General features: G+C 37.5%; 1 protein-coding gene across 5 annotated transcripts in view; it reads right to left on the bottom strand.

The window, feature by feature from the left end:
- Window positions 1–22575, bottom strand: part of Remo (Remoulade) — a 502829-nt gene that overhangs the window by 393088 nt on the left and 87166 nt on the right. For all 5 annotated transcript variants that reach the window (XM_067091346.1, XM_067091350.1, XM_067091348.1 and 2 more), the window contains one exon: window positions 17223–17294. In XM_067091346.1, the coding sequence (XP_066947447.1) occupies window positions 17223–17294 (72 nt within the window). The remainder of the gene's footprint in view (window positions 1–17222; window positions 17295–22575) is intronic.

Below are 22575 nucleotides of genomic sequence, written 5' to 3'. Positions count from 1 at the left end.
GTCCAACTTCTTCAACGTTACTTCGCTTCAGTTCTTTATTCTCTTCACATTTAGCTGTCCACCTTCTTCAACGTTACTTCGCTTAAGCTTTCATCTCTCCCTTTCAGGACATATCTATCGAAGGACTCCGTTGAGAGTCTAGAACTGCTCAAATGAAAAATAATACTTATAAAAATAAAGCAGAATGACATAAAACGTAACATTTAGGAGGAAAGAGCCAAGGGAAGTGTGCATCAAAAAGCTTCACAAAGAGAGAGAGAGAGAGAGAGAGAGAGAGAGAGAGAGAGAGAGAGAGAGAGAGAGAGAGAGATTTCAAAGGGTTGGAGAGGACGGGACCTGTTGCGCCTTCCCACCGACCATAACAAGAAGAGTTGGACCGAGAGGTTGAGAGGGTGGGGGAAAGGGAAGTGGGGGAGTAGGAGCGACTTGGGGGGAAGGGGAACACTCAAGTGAATGAGATAAAAAGACGAATGGAGGAAGAAGAGAGACGACAACAAAAACAAAAGCGAATTAAGAATAATGAAGGAGGGACAAAATTCGAAAAACATAGGAAACAAGAACAAAAAACACGAAATGGGAAAGCTGATAACATTAAGGAAGAAATGGAAACTGACGTAGAGATTACGAAGGAGAAACAAAGAATTTTAAATTTCTAAAGGAAATAACTATCACTACAAAAAAGAAAGTTGGTGACCAAAAAAAAGATATCTTTATCAAAAGGATATTTTGAAAAATGCACAATTACATATGACATAAACAAGTGGTCTGTGTAACAATACTACCTTTAGTTACATTAAAAATACGGGATGACAGAGGAAGGAAATGTTAAAAAGAATGAAATGGAATACTATAAAACAAACGATAAACATTTCTAGTGAAATTAAATACAGGACGACGAGATGGAAATGAAAAAAAAAAACATAAAGACAATATTAAAATATACAATAACACAACTCCGTATGGCGCCCCCACCCAAAATTTATGATCTTGTTATTTTTATCCTAATACAAGAAAATAAATACACATTGTTCATTAGCATTCATGGATGTATAAATGTATGGAGTAGACACGTGATTACAATCAATCACCTCATACTTCTATGCAACTAATATAAATAAGGATATACCCACTGCATCGAAAAACCAATCTCTCTCTCTCTCTCTCTCTCTCTCTCTCTCTCTCTCTCTCTCTCTCTCTCTCTCTCTCTCTCAGCCAGGGCGCTGGCTGTATACAATATATGATTAAGGATATACTCATAGTATCCAACAAATCTCTCTGTCTCTCTCTCTCTCAGCCAGGGCGCTAGCTGTATACAGTATAAGATTAAGGTTATACTCATAGCATCCAATAAACATCTCTCTCTCTCTCAACCAGGGCGCTAATTGCGTACAATATATAATTAAGGATATACTCGTAGCATCAAATAAATCAATTTCTCTCTCTCTCTCTTAATTAGGCCGCTAACTGTGTACAATATATAATTAAGGAAATACTTATATATGGCTTCAAATCTCTCTCTCTCTATCAACCAGGGCGCTAACAGTATACAATATATAAATGAGGATATACTCGTGGCATCAAAGAAATCAATTTCTCTCTCTCTCTCTCTCTCTCTCTCTCTCTCTCTCTCTCTCTCTCTCTCTCTCTCTCTCTCTCTCAACCAGGGCGCTAATTGCGTGCGTGTCCTCTGAAAGGGTCCCCGGGTGCTTTTGAGCGGACGGAAGAGGCTTCGAGAGCGCCTACCTCGGCGAGTCACAAGAGGTCAAGAGAGGAATTAAACCGCTTCTCTCTCTCTCTCTCTCTCTCTCTCTCTCTCTCTCTCTCTCTCTCTCTCTCTCTCAAGAAGGGAAGAAGTGATAACGAAGAGGAGAGAGCGATAATGAACGGGAGGGGAAAAAAGTGGGAGGGGTGATTCTTGGTGAGGGGTGGGGTTGGGAGGGGGCGGGGACTTTTTTATTTACCAATATCATACGGGCAGTGAGGACCATTTTTTTTTTTGAAGACCGTAAGATTTTAAAAAATGGTATGAAAATCTTTTTCCTTTGATATGAATTGGATGGAAATCTAATACACCCACACAATAATAATAATAATAATAATAATAATAATAATAATAATAATAATAATAATAATAATAATAATAATAGTGATGGTCACAACACTAAATAAAACGGAGCGGTGGGGGAGATGGGAGGGGAGTGGGAGAGGGAGGAGGGGGTTTACCAACATCATAGAGACTGTCAGGACCTCAAGGTTTGCAAAATGGTACCAAAATCTTCCACCTTCTCTATGAATTAGATGGAATCAACAACAATAATAATAATAATAATAATAATAATAATAATAATAATAATAATAATAATATAAAAGGGTCTCAGGTCGCTTGTTGGAGAGGTGAGGAGCTGAATTTTGATTGGCTGTTAGGGGAGAAGGTTTTGCTCCTCTCCCCACATTGACCTGTAACCCTTTATATACTTAATAATAATAATAATAATAATAATAATAATAATAATAATAATAATAATAATAATAATAATAATAATAAAAACCATTTTGTCGACAACAAAATAAAAAATAACATGACTTTGAGGCAACTTCCACAATAATAACAAAAATGACTGCAAAACTGAATATCCCTCACTTTCAGCCAAAAGTTATTCATTCCGAGCTATTTGCTTTTGAATGAAATGCAAATTATTCTCATAATTACATATAAATGAAACAGCTAACAGGCCTCGCATGCACTGTGAAAGGTCAAGTGGCGAATTTGCAAGGGAAAAACATGACTAACCGGCATATATATATATATATATATATATATATATATATATATATATATATATATATATATATATATATATACATATATACAACGTTACGCCATTTTTCATAACTGGAGGTGACTCTATAGAATGAACAAAACAACAGGTACTGCCATATTCATATTTCAACTTCCAAGTCATGGATGAACCCCATAAAGAGAGAAATGACTTCATTAACTTCCGCCAAAAGCTCTGAGAGACATGTCGAACATCTCTACACAATATGCACCAGTATCCTGCAATCAATTTTTTTCTTATAAGCACTTGAACCTCCATTCTTTCCACATGACCAAGCCATCTCAAGGAAAACTGATCCATCCTTTCACTAATGCTAACCTTTTTCCCACTCTGGATGCAATTCCACATTTCTCACCTTATCAATTTTCCTACCATCGCATACTCTATCCAGGCAGTTCATCTCAACAGCTGTACGCCCTTTCTTACTATTCAAAATCATCACTTCGCTTCCACACAGAAGCGTTGGCTCAACAATCCCATTAGACATTCAGACCTTGGCTACAATAGACTCTCCAAATGCCTCCTAAATCTTTAGCACATAGCATGTTACCCTTTTCGTTTTGCCTAATTGGGATTCATCTCTTCTCTTATTCTTCTTCTATTATATTTAATCCCAAACACCTATACAACTCAAATGCTTCCGATCTACTATCATATCAGCTTTCAATGCTCCATTTGTTGTTTTACGATTTCCCTCATAACCATTTTCTCGTTAACATTTACCATGATCTTTCTCCTCATGCAAGCCATAGACTGAGATGCTCAAGAAGTTGCTGCCCTTCCAGCCTGATTTAGTTTTGCATTATTCGAGAGGACAGGTTGACTCTTTGGGAGTGTAAATGCGTGGGATTGAAGTATGACGCAGCAAACATGGAGAAAAATGACATACTCGCTTCTTATCTGAGTCTTTTAATTTCACTACAATTAAAACTCATCCGGGTTTGATATTAAAACACACACACATACATACATACACACACATTACATACACACACACACACACACACATATATATATATATATATATATATATATATATATATATATATATATATATATATATATGCATATATATGAATGAAATTTTATCACATCACCGTGATTCATATACAAGCATTAAGCTACAAACGTCTTTAATATCAATTCGCTCTACCTCGGAAATAATATATTTTCATATATGTTACCGAAGGTGAATTTTTAGTTGATAATAAGTTCATCGTGTATATATATATATATATATATATATATATATATATATATATATATATATATATATATATATATATATATATATATATATATATATACACACTATATGTGTCTGTGTAGCCAGAAGCTCTTCCATTCCATATCCACCAATTCTACATGAAAAGAAGGTGGCTGGCGAAATAAATAAATAAATAAATAAATAAATAAATAAATAAATAAATATATATATATATATATATATATATATATATATATATATATATATATAATCCTTATAAACGTATAAACTAAACATGCGAATTACCAAACTGAGCAAATCTATAAACGCACTAATCCATGTCTCGGAAACAGCCCCACACACACACACACACACACACACAAGCACACACACACTCGCACACTAATCTCAAATCACCCCCTTACCTAAATCTCACAAAATCGTGCTGACGAGCAAAATAAAAACCTTAATTGGACGCCGCCATGCTGATGCTGCTGCTGCTGCTGCACAGCTCCGCAGCAACAAATACAACACCAATACAATATCACAGCACCCGAAATAATACAATGCCTGGCTGACTACCTACTTTACTTGGGACATGGGCAGCCAATAGAAAGGTATAGAGCTCCATTATTCCCATAAACTCGAATGTAATTACACTAACGCAAATGGCCGCCACTGGGAGGGGACACGATGGAGAGATAGCAATGCCTCCGAGGGGATAGGAGTCCGGTGAGGGGAATTTGGAGTGAAGTCCGGTGAGGGGAATTCGGAGTGAAAACTGGTGAAGGGAATTTGGAGTGAAGCCCGGTGAGGGGAATTTGGAGCGAAGCCCGGTGTGGGAAATTTGGAGTGAAGTCCGGTGAGGGGAATTTGGAGTGAAGCCCGGTGAGGGGAATTTGGAGTGGAGTCCGGTTATGGGAATTTGGAGTGAAGCCCGGTGAGGGGAAATTTGGAGCGAAGTCCGGTGAGGGGAATTTGGAGTGAAGCCCGGTGAAGGGAATTTGGAGTGAAGCCCGGTGAGGGGAATTTGGAGTGGAGTCCGGTTATGGGAATTTGGAGTGAAGCCCGGTGAGGGGAATTTGGAGCGAAGTCCGGTGAGGGGAATTTGGAGTGAAGTCCGGTGAGGGGAATTCGGAGTGAAGCCCGGTGTGGGAAATTTGGAGTGAAGTCCGGTGAGGGGAATTTGGAGTGAAGCCCGGTGAGGGGAATTTGGAGTGAAGCCCGGTGTGGGAAATTTGGAGTGAAGTTCGGTGCGGGGAATTTGGAGTGAAGCCCGGTGATGGGAATTTGGAGTGAAGCCCGGTGAGGGGAATTTGGAGTGAAGCCCGGTGAGGGGAATTTGGAGTGAAGCCGTGAGGGGAATTTGGAGTGAAGCCCGGTGAGGGGAATTTGGAGTGAAGTCCGGTGAGGGGAATGTTGATGGAAGCCTGGGGAGGAGGGCGAGGGAGGGGGAATGTTCAGGGTAGTTCAGGGAGGGGAATGGCAAGGATGAATTGGTAGGGATTTTGGGGGAAGGGAGGGAGGGGAGGGGCAAGGGGGGGATTTATCAGTGAGGGAAATTTTCAGTGAAGTCTGGTGAGCGGAATGTTGATGGAAGTCTGGGGAAGAGGGCGGGGGAGGGGAATGGCAAGGAGGAATTGGTGGGGATTTATGGGGGAAGGGGAGTTGGGTGGGGGATTTATCAGTGAGGGGAATGTTGATGGAAGTCTGGGGAAGAAGGTGAGGAAAGAGAAGGGGGAGATTTAGGAGTGAAGGGAGGAAATGTTAAGTAGCTCAGGGAGGGGAATGACAAGGAGGAATGGGCGGGAGTTTAGGGGAGGAGAGGGCCGAGGGGGGATTTACCAGTGAGGGGAATTTCAAGTGTGGCGAGGGGAATGTTGGTGGAAGGAAAGGGTAGAAGGCGAGGGAGGGGAAGGGGGATTTATCGGTAAAGGGAGGAAATGTTCAGAGTAGCTCAGGGTGGGGAATGATTGCAAGAGGAATGGGGCAGGGGGTTTAGGGGAGGGGACGAGGTAGGGGGAGATTTATCAGTAACGGGAATGATGATGGAAGTCAGGGGAGGAGGGAGCGGGAGTGGGGATATTTATCAGCGAAGAGGGGGAATGTTCAGGGTAACTAAAGGAGAGGAATGGTAAGGAGAAATGGGAGGGGGTTTGGGGGAGGGGGATATTTATAAAAGCAAGGAGGAATGGGCTGGGGTTTAGGAGGAGGGGGAGGGTGGCAATTAGGTCCTCGTTAGGTGAAACTACGTGTGATTCAGCGTCGAAATGCTTATGGGGAATTAAAGAGGTCCCTCAGACCCGGGGACCCGACCCAGCAGTGGCGACCCTCCAACCCCAAATTGAGACTTACAGGTTGGTTAACACAAATTTCTAAATATAAACTTTGATGATAAACAGAATAGAATAGAATAGAAGAGAAGAGAACAGAATAAAGAATTTAGGCCAAAAGCCAAGCGCTGGGACCTATGAGGTCACTCAGCGCTGAAAGGGAAACTGAGAGTGAAAAGGTTTGAAAGGTGTAACAGGGGGGAAATCCTCGCAGTTGCACAATGAAACAATTGCTAAAAGAGGGTGGAAAGTAAGAGGGAAGAAAGAGAATATGACCGGAGGTATAGTAAAAGGAATGAAAGGGGTTGAAGCCAGGGTCTGAAGGGACGCTGCAAAGAACCGTAAGTAATGCCTACAGTGCACCGCATAAGGTGCACAGAAGGCTCCACCACTAACCCCACCCCCCCGTGGGAAACAGAAAGAATAACAATAATTTCGGAGAGAACAAAATCAAACAAAGTTTATTCACAAAATAATAATAATAACCCACAATCTTACATAGCAACAACGATCAAATATACAAAATAATAAAGCAAAATCGTATAGTAATGATGATGATAATGATGATGGTACCACAACAGCAACGATAACACGATAATATGCAAAAACAGAGCACAATGCAGCCTATCCAGCAAATCCTAAACAATTACGAAATATAACCAGCACACTACCGGCTTCCCATGGACTTCATCACTTGACAATTAAATCAAATGGACTATGACATCAGCTTTTGTATACACTAAAATACAGTTAATGACGAATGCAGAAAAACAATGGATTACACAAGGGCGGTTCCCCAACTCTCTCTCTCTCTCTCTCTCTCTCTCTCTCTCTCTCTCTCTCTCTCTCTCTCTCTCTCTCTCTCTCTCTCTCTCTGTGTGTAAGGTTTACAATACGCTGATTCTGTTTTGCTTTCAATACTATTGCTTAACATTGCTTTCAAATTTATAATGACAATATTACTGCTACTTTAAATTCTACATTTCCCATTTGAGGAGACACCTCTAGAGCTGTGAACAACTTCCGGTCACAACAAGACTTTTTAGGAGTGAAGTCCACAGTCCCTTGCCCTTCTTCACACTGGCTACATCCCACAACAATCTACTAACTACCAGGCACATAATTCAGTACTTGAATCTAACAGGACCTGTTTTTGCTTGAGAAATCGGTCTTGCATTATTCTCACAGTAATCGCAGGAATTACTATCATTTATGACACAACGACGATGTTCTTCAACCTCTTGGCAAGAAACTTTGAAGAAACACAAAGAAAATAAATAGAAATACGTCATAATAAAACAAGAAACTTGAAAGAAACGCATAGAAAAAATAAATGAAAATAGGTCATAATGAAAAAAGAAACCTTGAAGAAACAAATAGAGAAAATAAATGAAAGTAAGTCATAATAAAACAAGAAACTTTGAAGAAACACCAAAAGAAAACAAATAAAAATAAGTCACAATAAAACAAGAAACCTTGAAGAAACAAAGAAGAAAACAAACGAAAATATAAATCAAAATAAAACAGAGAGAAAACTTGAAGCGGAGATGGCAAGGATTCACCGGAACGACGGGAAACCTTGCAACAAAAGCCTCATTACCAGAACCCATCCTATTACACAATGCGAAGAGACAAGAAAGAAAGGAAGACGGTGCCAAAGGCAGTAGACACAAAGGATTCGTCAGAGAGAGAGAGAGAGAGAGAGAGAGAGAGAGAGAGAGAGAGAGAGAGAGAGAGAGAGTTGTAATCTTTCCCCATTTTCTTTTTTTTTTACAAGACTGGTTTGAGGAGGCAGAAGAAATACTTCGGGTCGCTTCTTTGATGCAAGTTTGGACTAATCTCTGTGTGTGTATGTGAGAGAGAGAGAGAGAGAGAGAGAGAGAGAGAGAGAGAGAGAGAGAGAGAGAGAGAGAGAGAGAGAATCTACTCCTTTTGTCCTTTGATACAAGACTTGTTTAAACGGAAACGCGAGGACACATGAAATAAAGATTTGATAAATGGTTCTAACCTGGTAGGATGCTGATCACCTATCTGAGGCTCTATTTAAGACATAATGGAATTTTGGTGGAGTAGTGATCACTCACGTTCGTTATTTTTCTCTCTTTGCCCTCGGCGTCGACCCATAACAGTCGACTACCCACAAGGTTCTTAATTCACCGCTTAAGTCAACAGAGAAACCATGACTTTATTTTCGTGAAATTTGCCTAAATCACTTACCCTACAACTGAACTCGGTAAATGAGGCTGGTACCATTTAATGGAATGGTAAATAAAATTTAGACCAAAGACCAAGCGCTGGGACCTATAAAGTCATTCAGCAATGAAAGGGAAATTGACTGTAGAAAGATTTTTCTTAAGTTGTAAAAAAAAAACAAATCGCAGTTGCACCATGAAACAATTATTAGGAGCGAGTGGAAAGTAAGATGGAAGAAACAGACTATCAACGGAAGTACAGTAAACGGAATGAAAGGGGATGCAGCTAGGGGCCGAAGTGACGCTGCACAGAACCTTCAATAATGCCTACAGTGCACCGCGTGAGGTGCACTGACGTCACTACGACCCAACAAAAGGCAGTTTTCAAAGACGGAGACCCAGAATGAGAAAAATAAGTGCTTGTGACTTTTTTCACACAAAACTAGTTTGTGTGTGTGTGTGTGTGTGAGAGAGAGAGAGAGAGAGAGAGAGAGAGAGAGAGAGAGAGAGAGAGAGAGAGAGAGAGAGAGAGAGAGCAACGATCCTAAACGAGCATATAAAGAGAGAGATAGCGGGAAGTATATCCCTACTTCAAGACATAAATCCTCAACTTTCCCCAATTCAGCATGATCCTACTCCCCCTCCTCCTCCTCCTCTCCCCCCCTTCCCCAATACCTCCCCACCTCCACCTCCGTGCCCGAGGAGAAATCCCCCAAATACTTGAGAGCCGGGGATTTCTTCTAAATGACGTCAGGTAATCCCGGGTTCCAATCCCGAAGGGTGGCTGGGAAACACGTATCATATTTTGATGTGTAGCTTAAATCAAATTAATACTTTTTCCCCGCTGCCGATACATTAGAGGCAGCCGTTAGGGGAAGTTTAATTAAAAGATAATTCTCAATTGCACCTTGCGATATCAATATATGCAAGGACAGCTAAGCAAAGCATTAGATGTTATCTCGTTGCATTAAACTAACACAATCACAATTATTAAACTGTTATGGATGCGTACTTCCATAATTCATTGTTCAATTCAAATTGTGAGTAACGCTTTCAACACTGACACGGAAACCATCAGAAATTTCATTAATTTCAATGTAGATAATCAAACCTATTAACCTACTACGAATATAGTCATAAATAATAAATACATCAGTCATGATTAAATGGAAAATTGTAACGGAAACAGATATAAGATTAGTCTACTCTCTTTGATGTTACGTTGAAAAAAGTCACTTTTAGATAAACTTACGCTTTTATACTAATAAATATTGTTTTATCAACAACCTAAGAATCTTAAAAAGTGTACTCCAGATATCAAAGGAATATTAATGACTAGGAGCTACAAATCTTTTATAAAGAAACTGTTGCCTATTCACGATTTTAATGAAAAAATGAGAAAAAGTAAAATCCAAAAATGAGGAAGTGAAAATTAAGCAAAATTTTACCCTGAATTCCGAAAAAATTTTTTTTATATAAGCACGCTTCCCTTCCGCTCCGTAACGTTCTACCCATTTTACAACAAAAGCCTTTTTTTCAATAATGAAGCAATTGTGATCTGGAATTTAATCCCGTAATTTAGAGGCGAATATAGGTAATTGGAGAGGGAGCTGGAGGTGGGTTTGCACGCTCCAAGTGTTCCTCTCCAAATACTCCTTTGTATTTCTTCATAAAATTTTTTTTATTAAAATGGAAAATGATCTCATTGTGGATAATATAGTATCCTTAAATAATGCAATGTACCTTTATAAGTATGGAAGACCTATGAGCAACAATATCCTCAAAAATTACATAATAATGAGTCTCCTCACCACAGTATCTTGCAATGAAAGCTACGTCATTCAGTTATGTAGTGCCAAAAATCTGGAATAACCAATGATCGTTTTGAATTCTCTCTCTCTCTCTCTCTCTCTCTCTCTCTCTCTCTCTCTCTCTCTCTCTCTCTCTGTGACATACACTCTCACAAACACCCACAAAAAGACAGCCACACCGACCACTCCGAAGAAAACTAAAAAAGAAGCCCAGCAATAAAATGACAATAAATTTTTCAGTGGTGAACAATTTTCCCTTTTCCATTATGTTCGGCCACCTTCCTTTGAGGGCAGGCTATAAATACAGTACACTTTCATAGTTTCACTTGACAGTAAGGGAGAACGACGAGGAAAATACAGCCCATATATATATATATATATATATATATATATATATATATATATATATATATATATATATATATATATATATATACATATACACACACACACATATATATATATATATATATATATATATATATATATATAGAGAGAGAGAGAGAGAGAGAGAGAGAGAGAGAGAGAGAGAGAGAGAGAGAGAAAGGAATATAGAATTTAGGCCAAAGGCCAAGCGCTGGGACCTATGACGTCATTCAGCGCTGAAAGGGAAATTGGTAGTCTTACGGTCTGAAAGGTGTAACAGGAGGAAAACCTCTCAGTTGTACTATGAAACAATTGTCAAGAAATTGTGAAAAATAAGAGGGAAGAAAGACAATATGAACGGGGGTACAGTAAAAGAAATGAAAGGGGTTGCAGCTAGGGGCCGAGGGGATGCCGCAAAGAACCTTACGTAACGCCTACAGTGCACCGCGTGAGGTGCACTTACGAAACTACCCCCTACGGCGAGAGAGAGAGAGAGAGAGAGAGAGAGAGAGAGAGAGAGAGAGAGAATACCTCCTAACCTAGCATAATGAGATTTCATTAATGGGATTAAAAAACTCGGCAGTCTTTGCCCACTTTTAATAGACAAGGCGAAGACTTGGAGCTCCCTATTCACTGCGCAATTTGACCACTCAAAAACAAAGCCTTGCAATGGAGGAGGTGGACAAAAATAGTTCCTTCTGTAATAAGAATCAAGGGCGCAAAACAGGGACGAGGAAGGACATCTCTGCATGCCAAGAGGGTATGTGACGCAGCAAAATTGAGATTTCTGTACTGTTAGAACTATACAGGGTAGACCATGGCACCTACCCGTCTCCGCTGACCTGGCCTCAGTGTGGCAGTCGTCGGTTTGGAAGAAAGACAGCACTAACCATTCGAGCCAGCTGAGATGGCCAAGTTGCATGCACATCATGAGCAGCAAAGATCAATACACCCATTCATTCATTCACTGGCCAAGCTGCAAGCAAATCACGAGCAGTAAAGATCAATAAAATCAATCATTCAGACATTGACCAAGTTGCAACCACATCATGAGCAGTAAAGACCAATACAGTTATTCATTCACTCACTGAAGTTGCAAGCACATTATGAGCAGTAAAGATCAATACAGTTATTCATTCACTCACTGAAGTTGCAAGCACATCATGAGCAGTAAAGATCAATAAAGCCATTCATTCATTCACTGGCCAAGTTGCAAACACATCAAGAGCAGTGAAGATCAATAAAGCCAATCATTCATTCATGGCCAAGTTCCAAGCACATCATGAGCAGTAATGATCAATAAGGCCACTCAATCATTCACTGGCCAAGTTACAAGCACATCATGACCAGTAAAGATCAATAAAGCCATTCATTCATTCACTGGCCAAGTTGCAAACACATCATGAGCAGTGAAGATCAATAAAGCCAATCATTCATTCATGACCAAGTTCCAAGCACATCATGAGCAGTAATGATCAATAAGGCCACTCAATCATTCACTGGCCAAGTTACAAGCACATCATGACCAGTAAAGATCAATAAAACCATTCATTCATTCACTGGCCAAGTTGCAAACACATCATGAGCAGTGAAGATCAATAAAGCCAATCATTCATTCATGACCAAGTTCCAAGCACATCATGAGCAGTAATGATCAATAAGGCCACTCAATCATTCACTGGCCAAGTTACAAGCACATCATGAGCAGTAAAGATCAATAAAGCCATTCATTCATTCACTGGCCAAGTTCCAGCTATATCATAAGCAATAAAGATCAATAAAGCCAGTCAAAGATCAATAAAGCTATTCATTCATTCATTCACTGGGCAAGTTGCAAGCACATCTTGAGCAGTAATGATCAACAAAGCCATTCATTCATTCACTGGCCAAGTTCCAACCACACCATGAGCAGTAACGATCAATAAAGCCATTCAATCCTTCACTGGCCAAGTTCCAGCCACATTATGAGCATTAAAGATCAATAAAGCCAGTCAAAGATCAATAAAGCCATTCATTCATTCACTGGCCAGGTTCCAACCACATCATGAGCAGTCAAGATCAATACAGCCATTCATTCATTCACTGGCCAAGCTCCAACCACATCATGAGCATTAAAATCAATAAAGCCAGTCAAAGATCAATAAAGCCATTCATTCTTTCATTCACTGGCCAAGTTCCAGGCACATCATGAGCATTAAAGATCAATAAATCCATTCATTCATTCATTCACTGGCCAAGTTCCAACCACATCATGAGCAGTAAAGATCAATACAGCCATACATTCTTTCACTTTATGTACAGAATCTTTATATGAACATCAACAATTTTTTATATGAACATGAAATGCCACAAAAATGGATCATAAAACTACATATTAACAAACTTTGCACGCACCACTGTATGTAGTTATAAATGCAACAACGTAACCAGTAGCCTACATCACTCACACAGCTGTCACGACGTTATGACAATGCACTGAAAGCCCATTACCTAAATTATGAAAAATGCAACCAGTAACGAAACAAATACAACCGACTTCAGATATTAACGACGGCTGATATCAGACTTGCATAAACAAACGTAAAAAAAACTCAGAGACCCAAAAAGGTAAACACAGAAAAACGGGAACCAATACTCGAAGATAATTATGAATAGATCCTTAATGAACTTTGGTTCATGGCGTCATATATCGCGCAATTATTTTTCACCCCTAATTAGAACGGCGCTGTTACAGCTAAATGGGTCAGGCCAAGCGGTAAACAAACACATTCGTTATGACTTTTCCTTCCTTTAAAAGTACACACACCACTCTCTCTCTCTCTCTCTCTCTCTCTCTCTCTCTCTCTCTCTCTCTCTCTCTCTCTCTCTGGACAGGCAACAGTTTGTACCATTTTTTTTATTACTCTGCATTTCCAAGGAATAGATTACCCGTAAAAATACTCTCTCTCTCTCTCTCTCTCTCTCTCTCTCTCTCTCTCTCTCTCTCTCTCTCTCTCTCTCTCTCTCTCTCTGGTCAGGCAACAGTTTGTACCATCTTTTGTTTTTGTTTCTTAATTACTCTGCATTTCCAAGGAATAGATTACTCGTAAAAATACTCTCTCTCTCTCTCTCTCTCTCTCTCTCGTCAGGCAACAGTTTGTACAGTTTTTTTTTGTTCTTTTGTTTTTTAATTACTCTGCATTTCCAAGGAATAGATTACTCGTAAAAATACTAACTCTCTCTCTCTCTCTCTCTCTCTCTCTCTCTCTCTCTCTCTCTCTCTCTCTCTCTCTCGTCAGGCAACAGTTTGTACAGTTTTTTCGTTCTTTTGTTTTTTTAATTACTCTGCATTTCCAAGGAATAGATTACTCGTAAAAATACTAACTCTCTCTCTCTCTCTCTCTCTCTCTCTCTCTCTCTCTCTCTCTCTCTCTCTCTCTCTCTCTCTCGTCAGGCAAAAGTTTGTACAGTTTTTTCGTTCTTTTGTTTTTTTAATTACTCTGCATTTCCAAGGAATAGATTACTCGTAATAATACTAACTCTCTCTCTCTCGTCAGGCAACAGTTTGCACAGTTTTTTTTGTTCTTTTGTTTTTTAATTACTCTGCATTTCCAAGGAATAGATTTCTCGTAAAAATACTCTCTCTCTCTCTCTCTCTCTCTCTCTCTCTCTCTCTCTCTCTCTCTCTCTCTCTCTCTCTCTCTCTCTCTCGTCAGGCAACAGTTTGTACAGTGTTATTGTTCTTTTGTTTTTTAATTACTCTGCATTTCCAAGGAATAGATTACTCGTAAAACTACTCTCCCTCTCTCTCTCTCTCTCTCTCTCTCTCTCTGTCTCTCTCTCTCTCTCTCTCTCTCTCTCTCTCTCTCTCGTCAGGCAACAGTTTGTACAGTGTTATTGTTTTGTTATTTAATTACTCTGCATTTCCAAGGAATAGATTACTCGTAAAAATATTCTCGCTCTCGCTCTCTCTCTCTCTCTCTCTCTCTCTCTCTCTCTCTCTCTCTCTCTCTCTCTCTCTGGTCAGGCAACAGTTTGTACAGTTTTATTGTTCTTTTGTTAGTAATTACTAGGCATTTCCAAGGGAAGGGTTACACACAACTCCGCTGTTGAAGCTAAATCATGTGACAAATAGCATATCGCTTAAGAGAGCGGAAAAGGAAATGGTAAACATGGCAATGGCACGCACAAATATAAAAAAAAAATGTGTGTGGATAAAAGACGAGAGAGAGAGAGAGAGAGAGAGAGAGAGAGAGAGAGAGAGAGAGAGAGAGAGAGAGAGATTTTGAGTTTCATCGAGACGTGATTGTTCTTGTTTGTTATTGCTTTTCTCTCTTCTTTTCTTCCTCTTTCCAATCCAACCTCTGACTTATTAAAGAGTCGCGTAACTACCAGGTACCGAAGTCACTGTTGGGGTCAACAAGGACCATATGGAATGATACAAGTCTGAACCTATGAGTGATTTTATTCTCACTGCATCAAAATACAGTATCTGGCTACTCTTTTACACTGACGATTCCACCAGTAACCTTTACAAGGAAAAATCGGACGGATAAAGACCAGAGAGAGAGAGAGAGAGAGAGAGAGAGAGAGAGAGAGAGAGAGAGAGAGAGAGAGAGAGAGAGAGGTACATTCCCATTACATACATACATTATATATATATATATATATATATATATATATATATATATATATATATATATATATATATATATATATATATATATATATATATATATATATATATATATATTTTCAAACATATATATACACACATACACACACAAACACACATTATATATATATATATATATATATATATATATATATATATATAGAATGAAAAAGCGAAAGAAGGAAAAATGAGAGAAATGAGATTAACAGAGGACACATTTCATCCTCCTTAAGGACTGAAAAGACACTTCAAGAGATGAATCACTCCTTTTCGGCTAGAGAAAGAAAGAAAGCGACGGGGGGCAGGCTGGGGTGCGGGGTGGGGGCTTTCCCCCTACAGAGCGCCTGCGCACGCGCAAGAGTGCGTGCCAAGTGCGTTCTTTCCCCGCCATCGTGTAACAAGAAAGAGACGAGAAAATGGATTCAATCCCAGACCTGTCAGAAGTCCGACGTTTCTATCTGATGTCACAAAATCGGTTTTTGTTTGAAAGGAAACGAAAGGATTTCAGCAGAACTTGGCAGTCTCTCCATCTGAGGTCTCGCACAGCACAGCACAGCACAGCACAGCACAGCCACACACAGTACAGCAGAAGACGCAGCAGGCTTTGTTTGTGTGTATGTTCATATTGGTATATACATACACAAAGATTATAATATATATATATATATATATATATATATATATATATATATATATATATATATATATATATATATATATATATATACAGTATATATATATATATATATATATATATATATATGAGTCTGTGTATATGCACTGGTTTACAATGCCCTCTGCTTCACAGACAATGATCTGTTTACACAGGATTATCTTGCAATACTAACACTTGCTGATATCACAGCTATAAATACAAAATTCTCTTGATGCATTGAACACTTAAGAAACTAAAAACCCGTTTTCCTGACTCCAAGACAGTGACACCCCACAGACCATTAAACCGAGATGCCGTGTTATCAGTTTTACTACACAGTCAACATTAAGAAGAGACACACTCATGAACATGTTCTTTCGCACGCAAATAGCCCCTGCGGGCTGGTCCCTTATCAATAGGGTTCATGTTCTGAATAATAATAATAATAATAATAATAATAATAATAATAATAATAATAATAATAATAATAATAATAATAATAATAATAATAATAATATGTCTTATTGAAGCATGGCCGTATTATGCAAATTCATCTTATAAAAGGTCACTTCTATTTTCCTTATAATTCGCTTTTCAGGCTCAGCGATGTTGGTCAGCAACTGGCCAATATTCATATTGGAAAAAGGATGTTGCTGACAAACATCGCTGAGCCTGAGAAGCGAATCGAAATGAAAATAGAAAAGACTCTTTATAAGATAAATTCGCATGACACAGCCATCCTTGTCGATAAGACCTGTTTAATAGGGGGGTCTATTTCCTTCAAATAATGATAATAATAAATTGTACTCTGAAGGGAAACTACAAAACGAACCATATAATATCCAAACGTACATCACGAAAATTCAAAATAAATCTTTTCAACCCAAAGTACATACGAGACGTTAAAATATTCCCAAGTAATTCATTTAATATGCCTTAAAATAACGTACACAAACTTACACGACAGAGGAAAACTCCACAACACTAGAATGGGAAAAAAAATCAAACTTTAAAGTGTTCAGGAAAACTCACAGTAAACGTCGTAACACTAAAATGGAAAAACAAAAATCAAACTTTAAAGTGTTCAGGAAAACTCACAGTAAACGTCGTAACACTAAAATGGAAAAACAAAAATCAAACTTTAAAGTGTTCAGGAAAACTCACAGTTTTTCGAGGATGTGAAGGTGGGAAAGAACTCCCGCCGGCAGCCGAGTGATCCCGTTCCCTGATAAATCCCTGAAACGAGGAAGAAGACAGTGTTAGTTGATTAATAACTTTACTAGAACAAATGATGAAGCTGTAAATCTAACAATCTAAAATATATGTATCACATGTAACTACTGAATTACAGTATAGTATGGTCCACCAATAATACACTTACACTTCATTCTTATATATATATATATATATATATATATATATATATATATATATATATATATATATATATATATATATATATATATATATATATATATATATTATATATATATATATATTATATATATATATATAACATATATAATTATATATTATATATATAATATATATAGTAAATATTATATATATATATATATATATATATATAAATATATATATATATATATATATATATATATATATATAAATATACAGTATAAATATATATAGTATATGAAGAAAAATGAGCCTTTTTATCTTTATATTTATACTGGTGTATTACATTAAATTACATTCATATATGCTGTGTGTATATATATATATATATATATATATATATATATATATATATATATATATATATATGTATGTATGTATAGCTCTTGGTAACTGATTTTGCTTGGTTAGCTGGGTCCAGATGTCCACACCAAGCATCTTATACATTGCTAACTTACGATGTAAACTCTGGAACGGGTCTCGCGCTGGTATCAAGACAGCTTAATCTAAACCAAACAATCTCGGTAACCCCTCACAATTTTATATTATGTGTGAAAGCCAATGAGACATGTCACCTAATACGTTTTTTAGTTTTCTGTAAAAGAAAACTATTGTGCCGGCTTTGCCTGTCCGTCCGCCCTCATATCTTAAAAACTACTAAGGCTAGAGGGCTGCAAATTGGTATGTTGATCATCTACCCTCCAATCATCAAATATACCAAATTGCAGCCCTCTAGCCTCGGTAGTTTTATTGTATTTAAAGTTAAAGTTAGCCATAATCGTGCATCTGGCAACTATCTAGGACAGGCCACCACAGGGCCGTGGTTAAAGATTCATGGGCCGTGGCTCATACAGCATTATACCGAGCCACCTAACGATAGATCTATTTTCGGTGGCCTTGATCATACGCTGTACAGAAAACTCTACTGCTTGCGCTAAAGAAACTTCGGAGCATTTTTTACTTTTTTTTTCAGGCCATGCTCAGAGAAACAAAAAAGTAAATAAATAAATAAAAAGGAGAAAAGAATGCCACGGCTTAACCCTGGTACAACCACGTCCATCCCACCCCTTTGGAAATATCTCCACTCTAATAAGGGAAACGGGAAAGGAAGCAATTAGTAAATAAGTGGCAGAGGCAGTTGCGATGTTTCATTTTAACCGTCCCACAAAATAAGTTTCTGTAAATGGCAAAGTTGCCAAAAGGTACCGTTCTGGGTTCGGTCTGTGAGTGCATTTACAGACTGAAAGGAGTTGCTGTTATCTTTTATTTGGGCTGGCAGACGAATTCACAATAATACCCTGTGTTTCATTACTATGAACAAATTATGATTTCTAAAATATATACAAGCCGTGTACTTTTTTAAATAAATGCGTCAAGTAACTGGGGCGAGATTATACACAAACAAACACACACATTTATATATATATATATATATGTGTGTGTGTGTGTGTGTGTGTGTGTGTGCGCATGTATATATATATATATATATATATATATATATATATATATATATATATATATATATATATGTATATATATTAATTATATATATATATATATGTATATATATTAATTATATATATATATATATATATATATATATATATATATATATATATATATATATATATATATATATATATATATAATTTATATGTGTGTTTGTGTGACTTTTTTTACACAGTATTCATTTAGAAACAAATATAACTTACTACTAAATTCATTTTACCTTGTTAACAATTGACTCTGAAGGGTATTATAACTAGCAAGAGCATCTGCCCAACCAGGGTTCGATACCGGGCTTGGTTTAGATGCCGTAGTAACCAGTCGACTTGATCCATTTGGCTCTCAAGAGAGATGCAAGTTCATTTTGACCCTGCTGTACATGTTCATGTCGAGTTCAGATTTTGGGCTTTATAATCGAAATCAATCCATCACCAAGATAGGTGATTGGAGTTTTGTAACACTGGTCTGATTAGGAAGTTTCATTCCTTACACAAACGTGGTTTTGTTATACTTACATATTAAGGTACACGAACATGCAAACGCCCATGTGCATATATAGCACACACACGAATATATATATATATATATATATATATATATATATATATATATATATATATATATATATGTGTGTGTGTGTGTGTGTGTGTGTGTGTGTGTGTGTGTGTGTGTATATTAACATTAGACTGGAATATAGAGTTCTGGCCAAATGCCAAGCACTGGGACCTATGAGGTCATTCAGGGCTGAAAGGAAAATTGAGAGTCGAAAGGTCTGAAAGGTGTAACAAGAGAAAAACCTCGCGGTCGCACTATGAATCAATCGTTAGGAGAGGGTGGAAAGTAAGATGGAAGAAAGAATATGAATGGAGGTACAGTAAGAGGAATGAAAGGGGTCGCAGCTAGGGGCCGAGGGGACGTTGCAAAGAACCTTAAGTAATGCTTACAGTGCACCACTTGAGGTGCACTGACAGCACAGCCCCCCCCCTACGGGAATATATGCATTAGAGAAAGAGAGAGAGAAGACAAACAGACTGTATAATTAAAAGCACTTTGACAAAATATGATGAATATTTTGGTCTTCCCGGAATAACATAACAAAAAAAAAACATATTAATAAATAAATAAAACACACTTAAGTAAAAGTAAGAACTTTTCACAACCTTTTTGTTCATATCACTAACAAATAAACCCCGACTCTCGCACAATGAAAAATGGATTCCAGCAGGAAATTCGCTCTGGAATCCAGTACAGTTAATTGAACCATACAAGACTGTAACATGTACCACGAAAAATGAACATATCTCCGATACATGTTACAAAAAAGTAAAAAAAAAAAAAAAATTTGCTAAACATTTCCACCTTAATTAACGAACTTCCAATAGCTTTCAAGCACTCACGATCAAAATCTGCATTAAAAGTAAAAATTAAAAAAGTGAAAAAAAAAAAAAAAATTTTTCTTTCACATTCGATAAATCCTTACGTCCCAACATGCATATGTATGAGTCTCGGCGGTTTTTCCCAGGCAAACATTCATAGCACGACCGACCAACATTTTCCCCTCCCAAATATGCGAACATTCGTAAAATGTGATATTGTCCGGTTTATAATTACGATAAGTTAGCTCCAGCATACTAATAGCTTTAGTAAAAAAAAAAATTTTTTTTTTTTTTTTTTTTTTTTTTTTTTTGTCCTCTAGTGGTGGTGTTGGTAGTGCCGATGATAGATACAGAAAAATCATATATTTCTTTTTATCTTTTCTCTCTCCTTTGAGGGGGAGTTTGGTTTATTCCTTAATTTAATTTGTTCAGAAGTTACACCTCTATTCATGTGGAACAAGGCTACAGGGGCCACTGACTTGAAATGCAAGTTTCGTGGTCTGACCTTAAATACGAGCAAAATTATTATTATTATTTTTATTTCTATCTCAGTCATCCTATTCGACTGGGTGGTATTTGTAATGTGGGGTTCCGGGTTGCATCCTGCCTCCTTAGGAGTTCTTAGGAGTCCATATTATTATTATTATTATTATTATTATTATTATTATTATTATTATTATTATTATTATTATTATTATTATTATTATATTCTATCTCAGTCATCCTATTCGACTGTGTGGTATTTACAGTGTGGGGTTCCGGGTTGCATCCTGCCTTCTTAGAAGTCCTTAGGAGTTCATATTATTATTATTATTATTATTATTATTATTATTATTATTATTATTATTATTATTATTATTTATTTATTTATTTGAAGGGAGCAGGCCTTCTTTTAAGAATTGCAGCACCGGTGAATTGATTTTAGAAGAGACCTCGTATAAAATCAATTCCACTGATGCTGCCATTCCTTTTAGCAGAGCATATTATTTTTATTGTTAGCAGTAATACTATTAGTAGTTGTAGTCACTGCAAGAATTATTTGCTTTCGGTTCGTCTCTTATGAAGTTCTGCCAGGTTGTAATATTATCCTTGAAATAATAACTCCGACGGCGCTTGTCCTGATCCGTTCAGTCATTACTTTTTATTCATTCTGATGTATAAGCATCCTTTGAAAAACACAAATCTCTCTCTCTCTCTCTCTCTCTCTCTCTCTCTCTCTCTCTCTCTCTCTCTCTCTCTCTCTCTCTCTCTCTCTCTCTCTTCTCTCTTAGAGGAATTTATTTCTGGTGATAGAAATTAATTTCTCGCTATAATGTGGTTCATATTCCACAATAAGCCGTAGGTCACGTTGCTAGGTAAGTTAAGTAGGTAACCAACTGGTTCTTAGCCACGTAAAATAAGTCTAATCCTTCGGGCCAGCCCTAGGAGAGCTGTTAATCAGCTCAGTGGTCTGGTTAAACTAAGGTATACTTAACTTCTCTCTCTCTCTCTCTCTCTCTCTCTCTCTCTCTCTCTCTCTCTCTCTCTCTCTAACACACACACGCACACACAAAGCAACAGCTACATACCCATTTCATTAGCCAGCCACAAAATTTCAAACGAAAGTATTTGGAGACCAAAAACATTAAACCCCCCAACAAAAATTTTTTGGAAAACCATTCACAGAAAATTAATCAACTTCCATTACTTCCATTAGTTTTCAAGCACTTTAGACTCCCGATCTACATTTAAATAAAGGGAAAATGGGAATAGTGCTCTCTTTTATCATGCTATGGAAAAGGAAAAAGTGGAAACAGCGCTGTTTTATCATAATATGACAAATGAAAGAGTGGAAACAGCGCTGTTTTATCATAATATGAAAAATGAAAGAGTGGAAACAGCGCTGTTTTATCACGCTATGAAAAATGAAAAAGTGGAAACAGCGCTGTTTTATCATGCTATGAAAAATGAAAAAGTGGAAACAGCGCTGTTTCATCATGCTATGAAAATGAAAAAGTGGAAACAGCGCTGTTTTATCATGCTATGAAAATGAAAAAGTGGAAACAGCGCTGTTTTATCATGCTATGAAAATGAAAAAGTGGAAACAGTTCTGTTTTACCATGCTATAAAAAAAGGAAAAAGTGGAAACATCGCTGTTTTATCATGCTATGAAAAATGAAAAAGTGGAAACAGCGATGTTTTATCATGCTATGAAAAAGGAAAAAAGGGAAACAGGAAAA

The sequence above is a fragment of the Macrobrachium rosenbergii genome, chromosome 48 (assembly GCF_040412425.1).
Source record: "Macrobrachium rosenbergii isolate ZJJX-2024 chromosome 48, ASM4041242v1, whole genome shotgun sequence".
NCBI classification, from domain to species: Eukaryota; Metazoa; Arthropoda; class Malacostraca; order Decapoda; family Palaemonidae; genus Macrobrachium; species Macrobrachium rosenbergii.
This window is presented reverse-complemented; position numbering and strand designations above follow the sequence as displayed.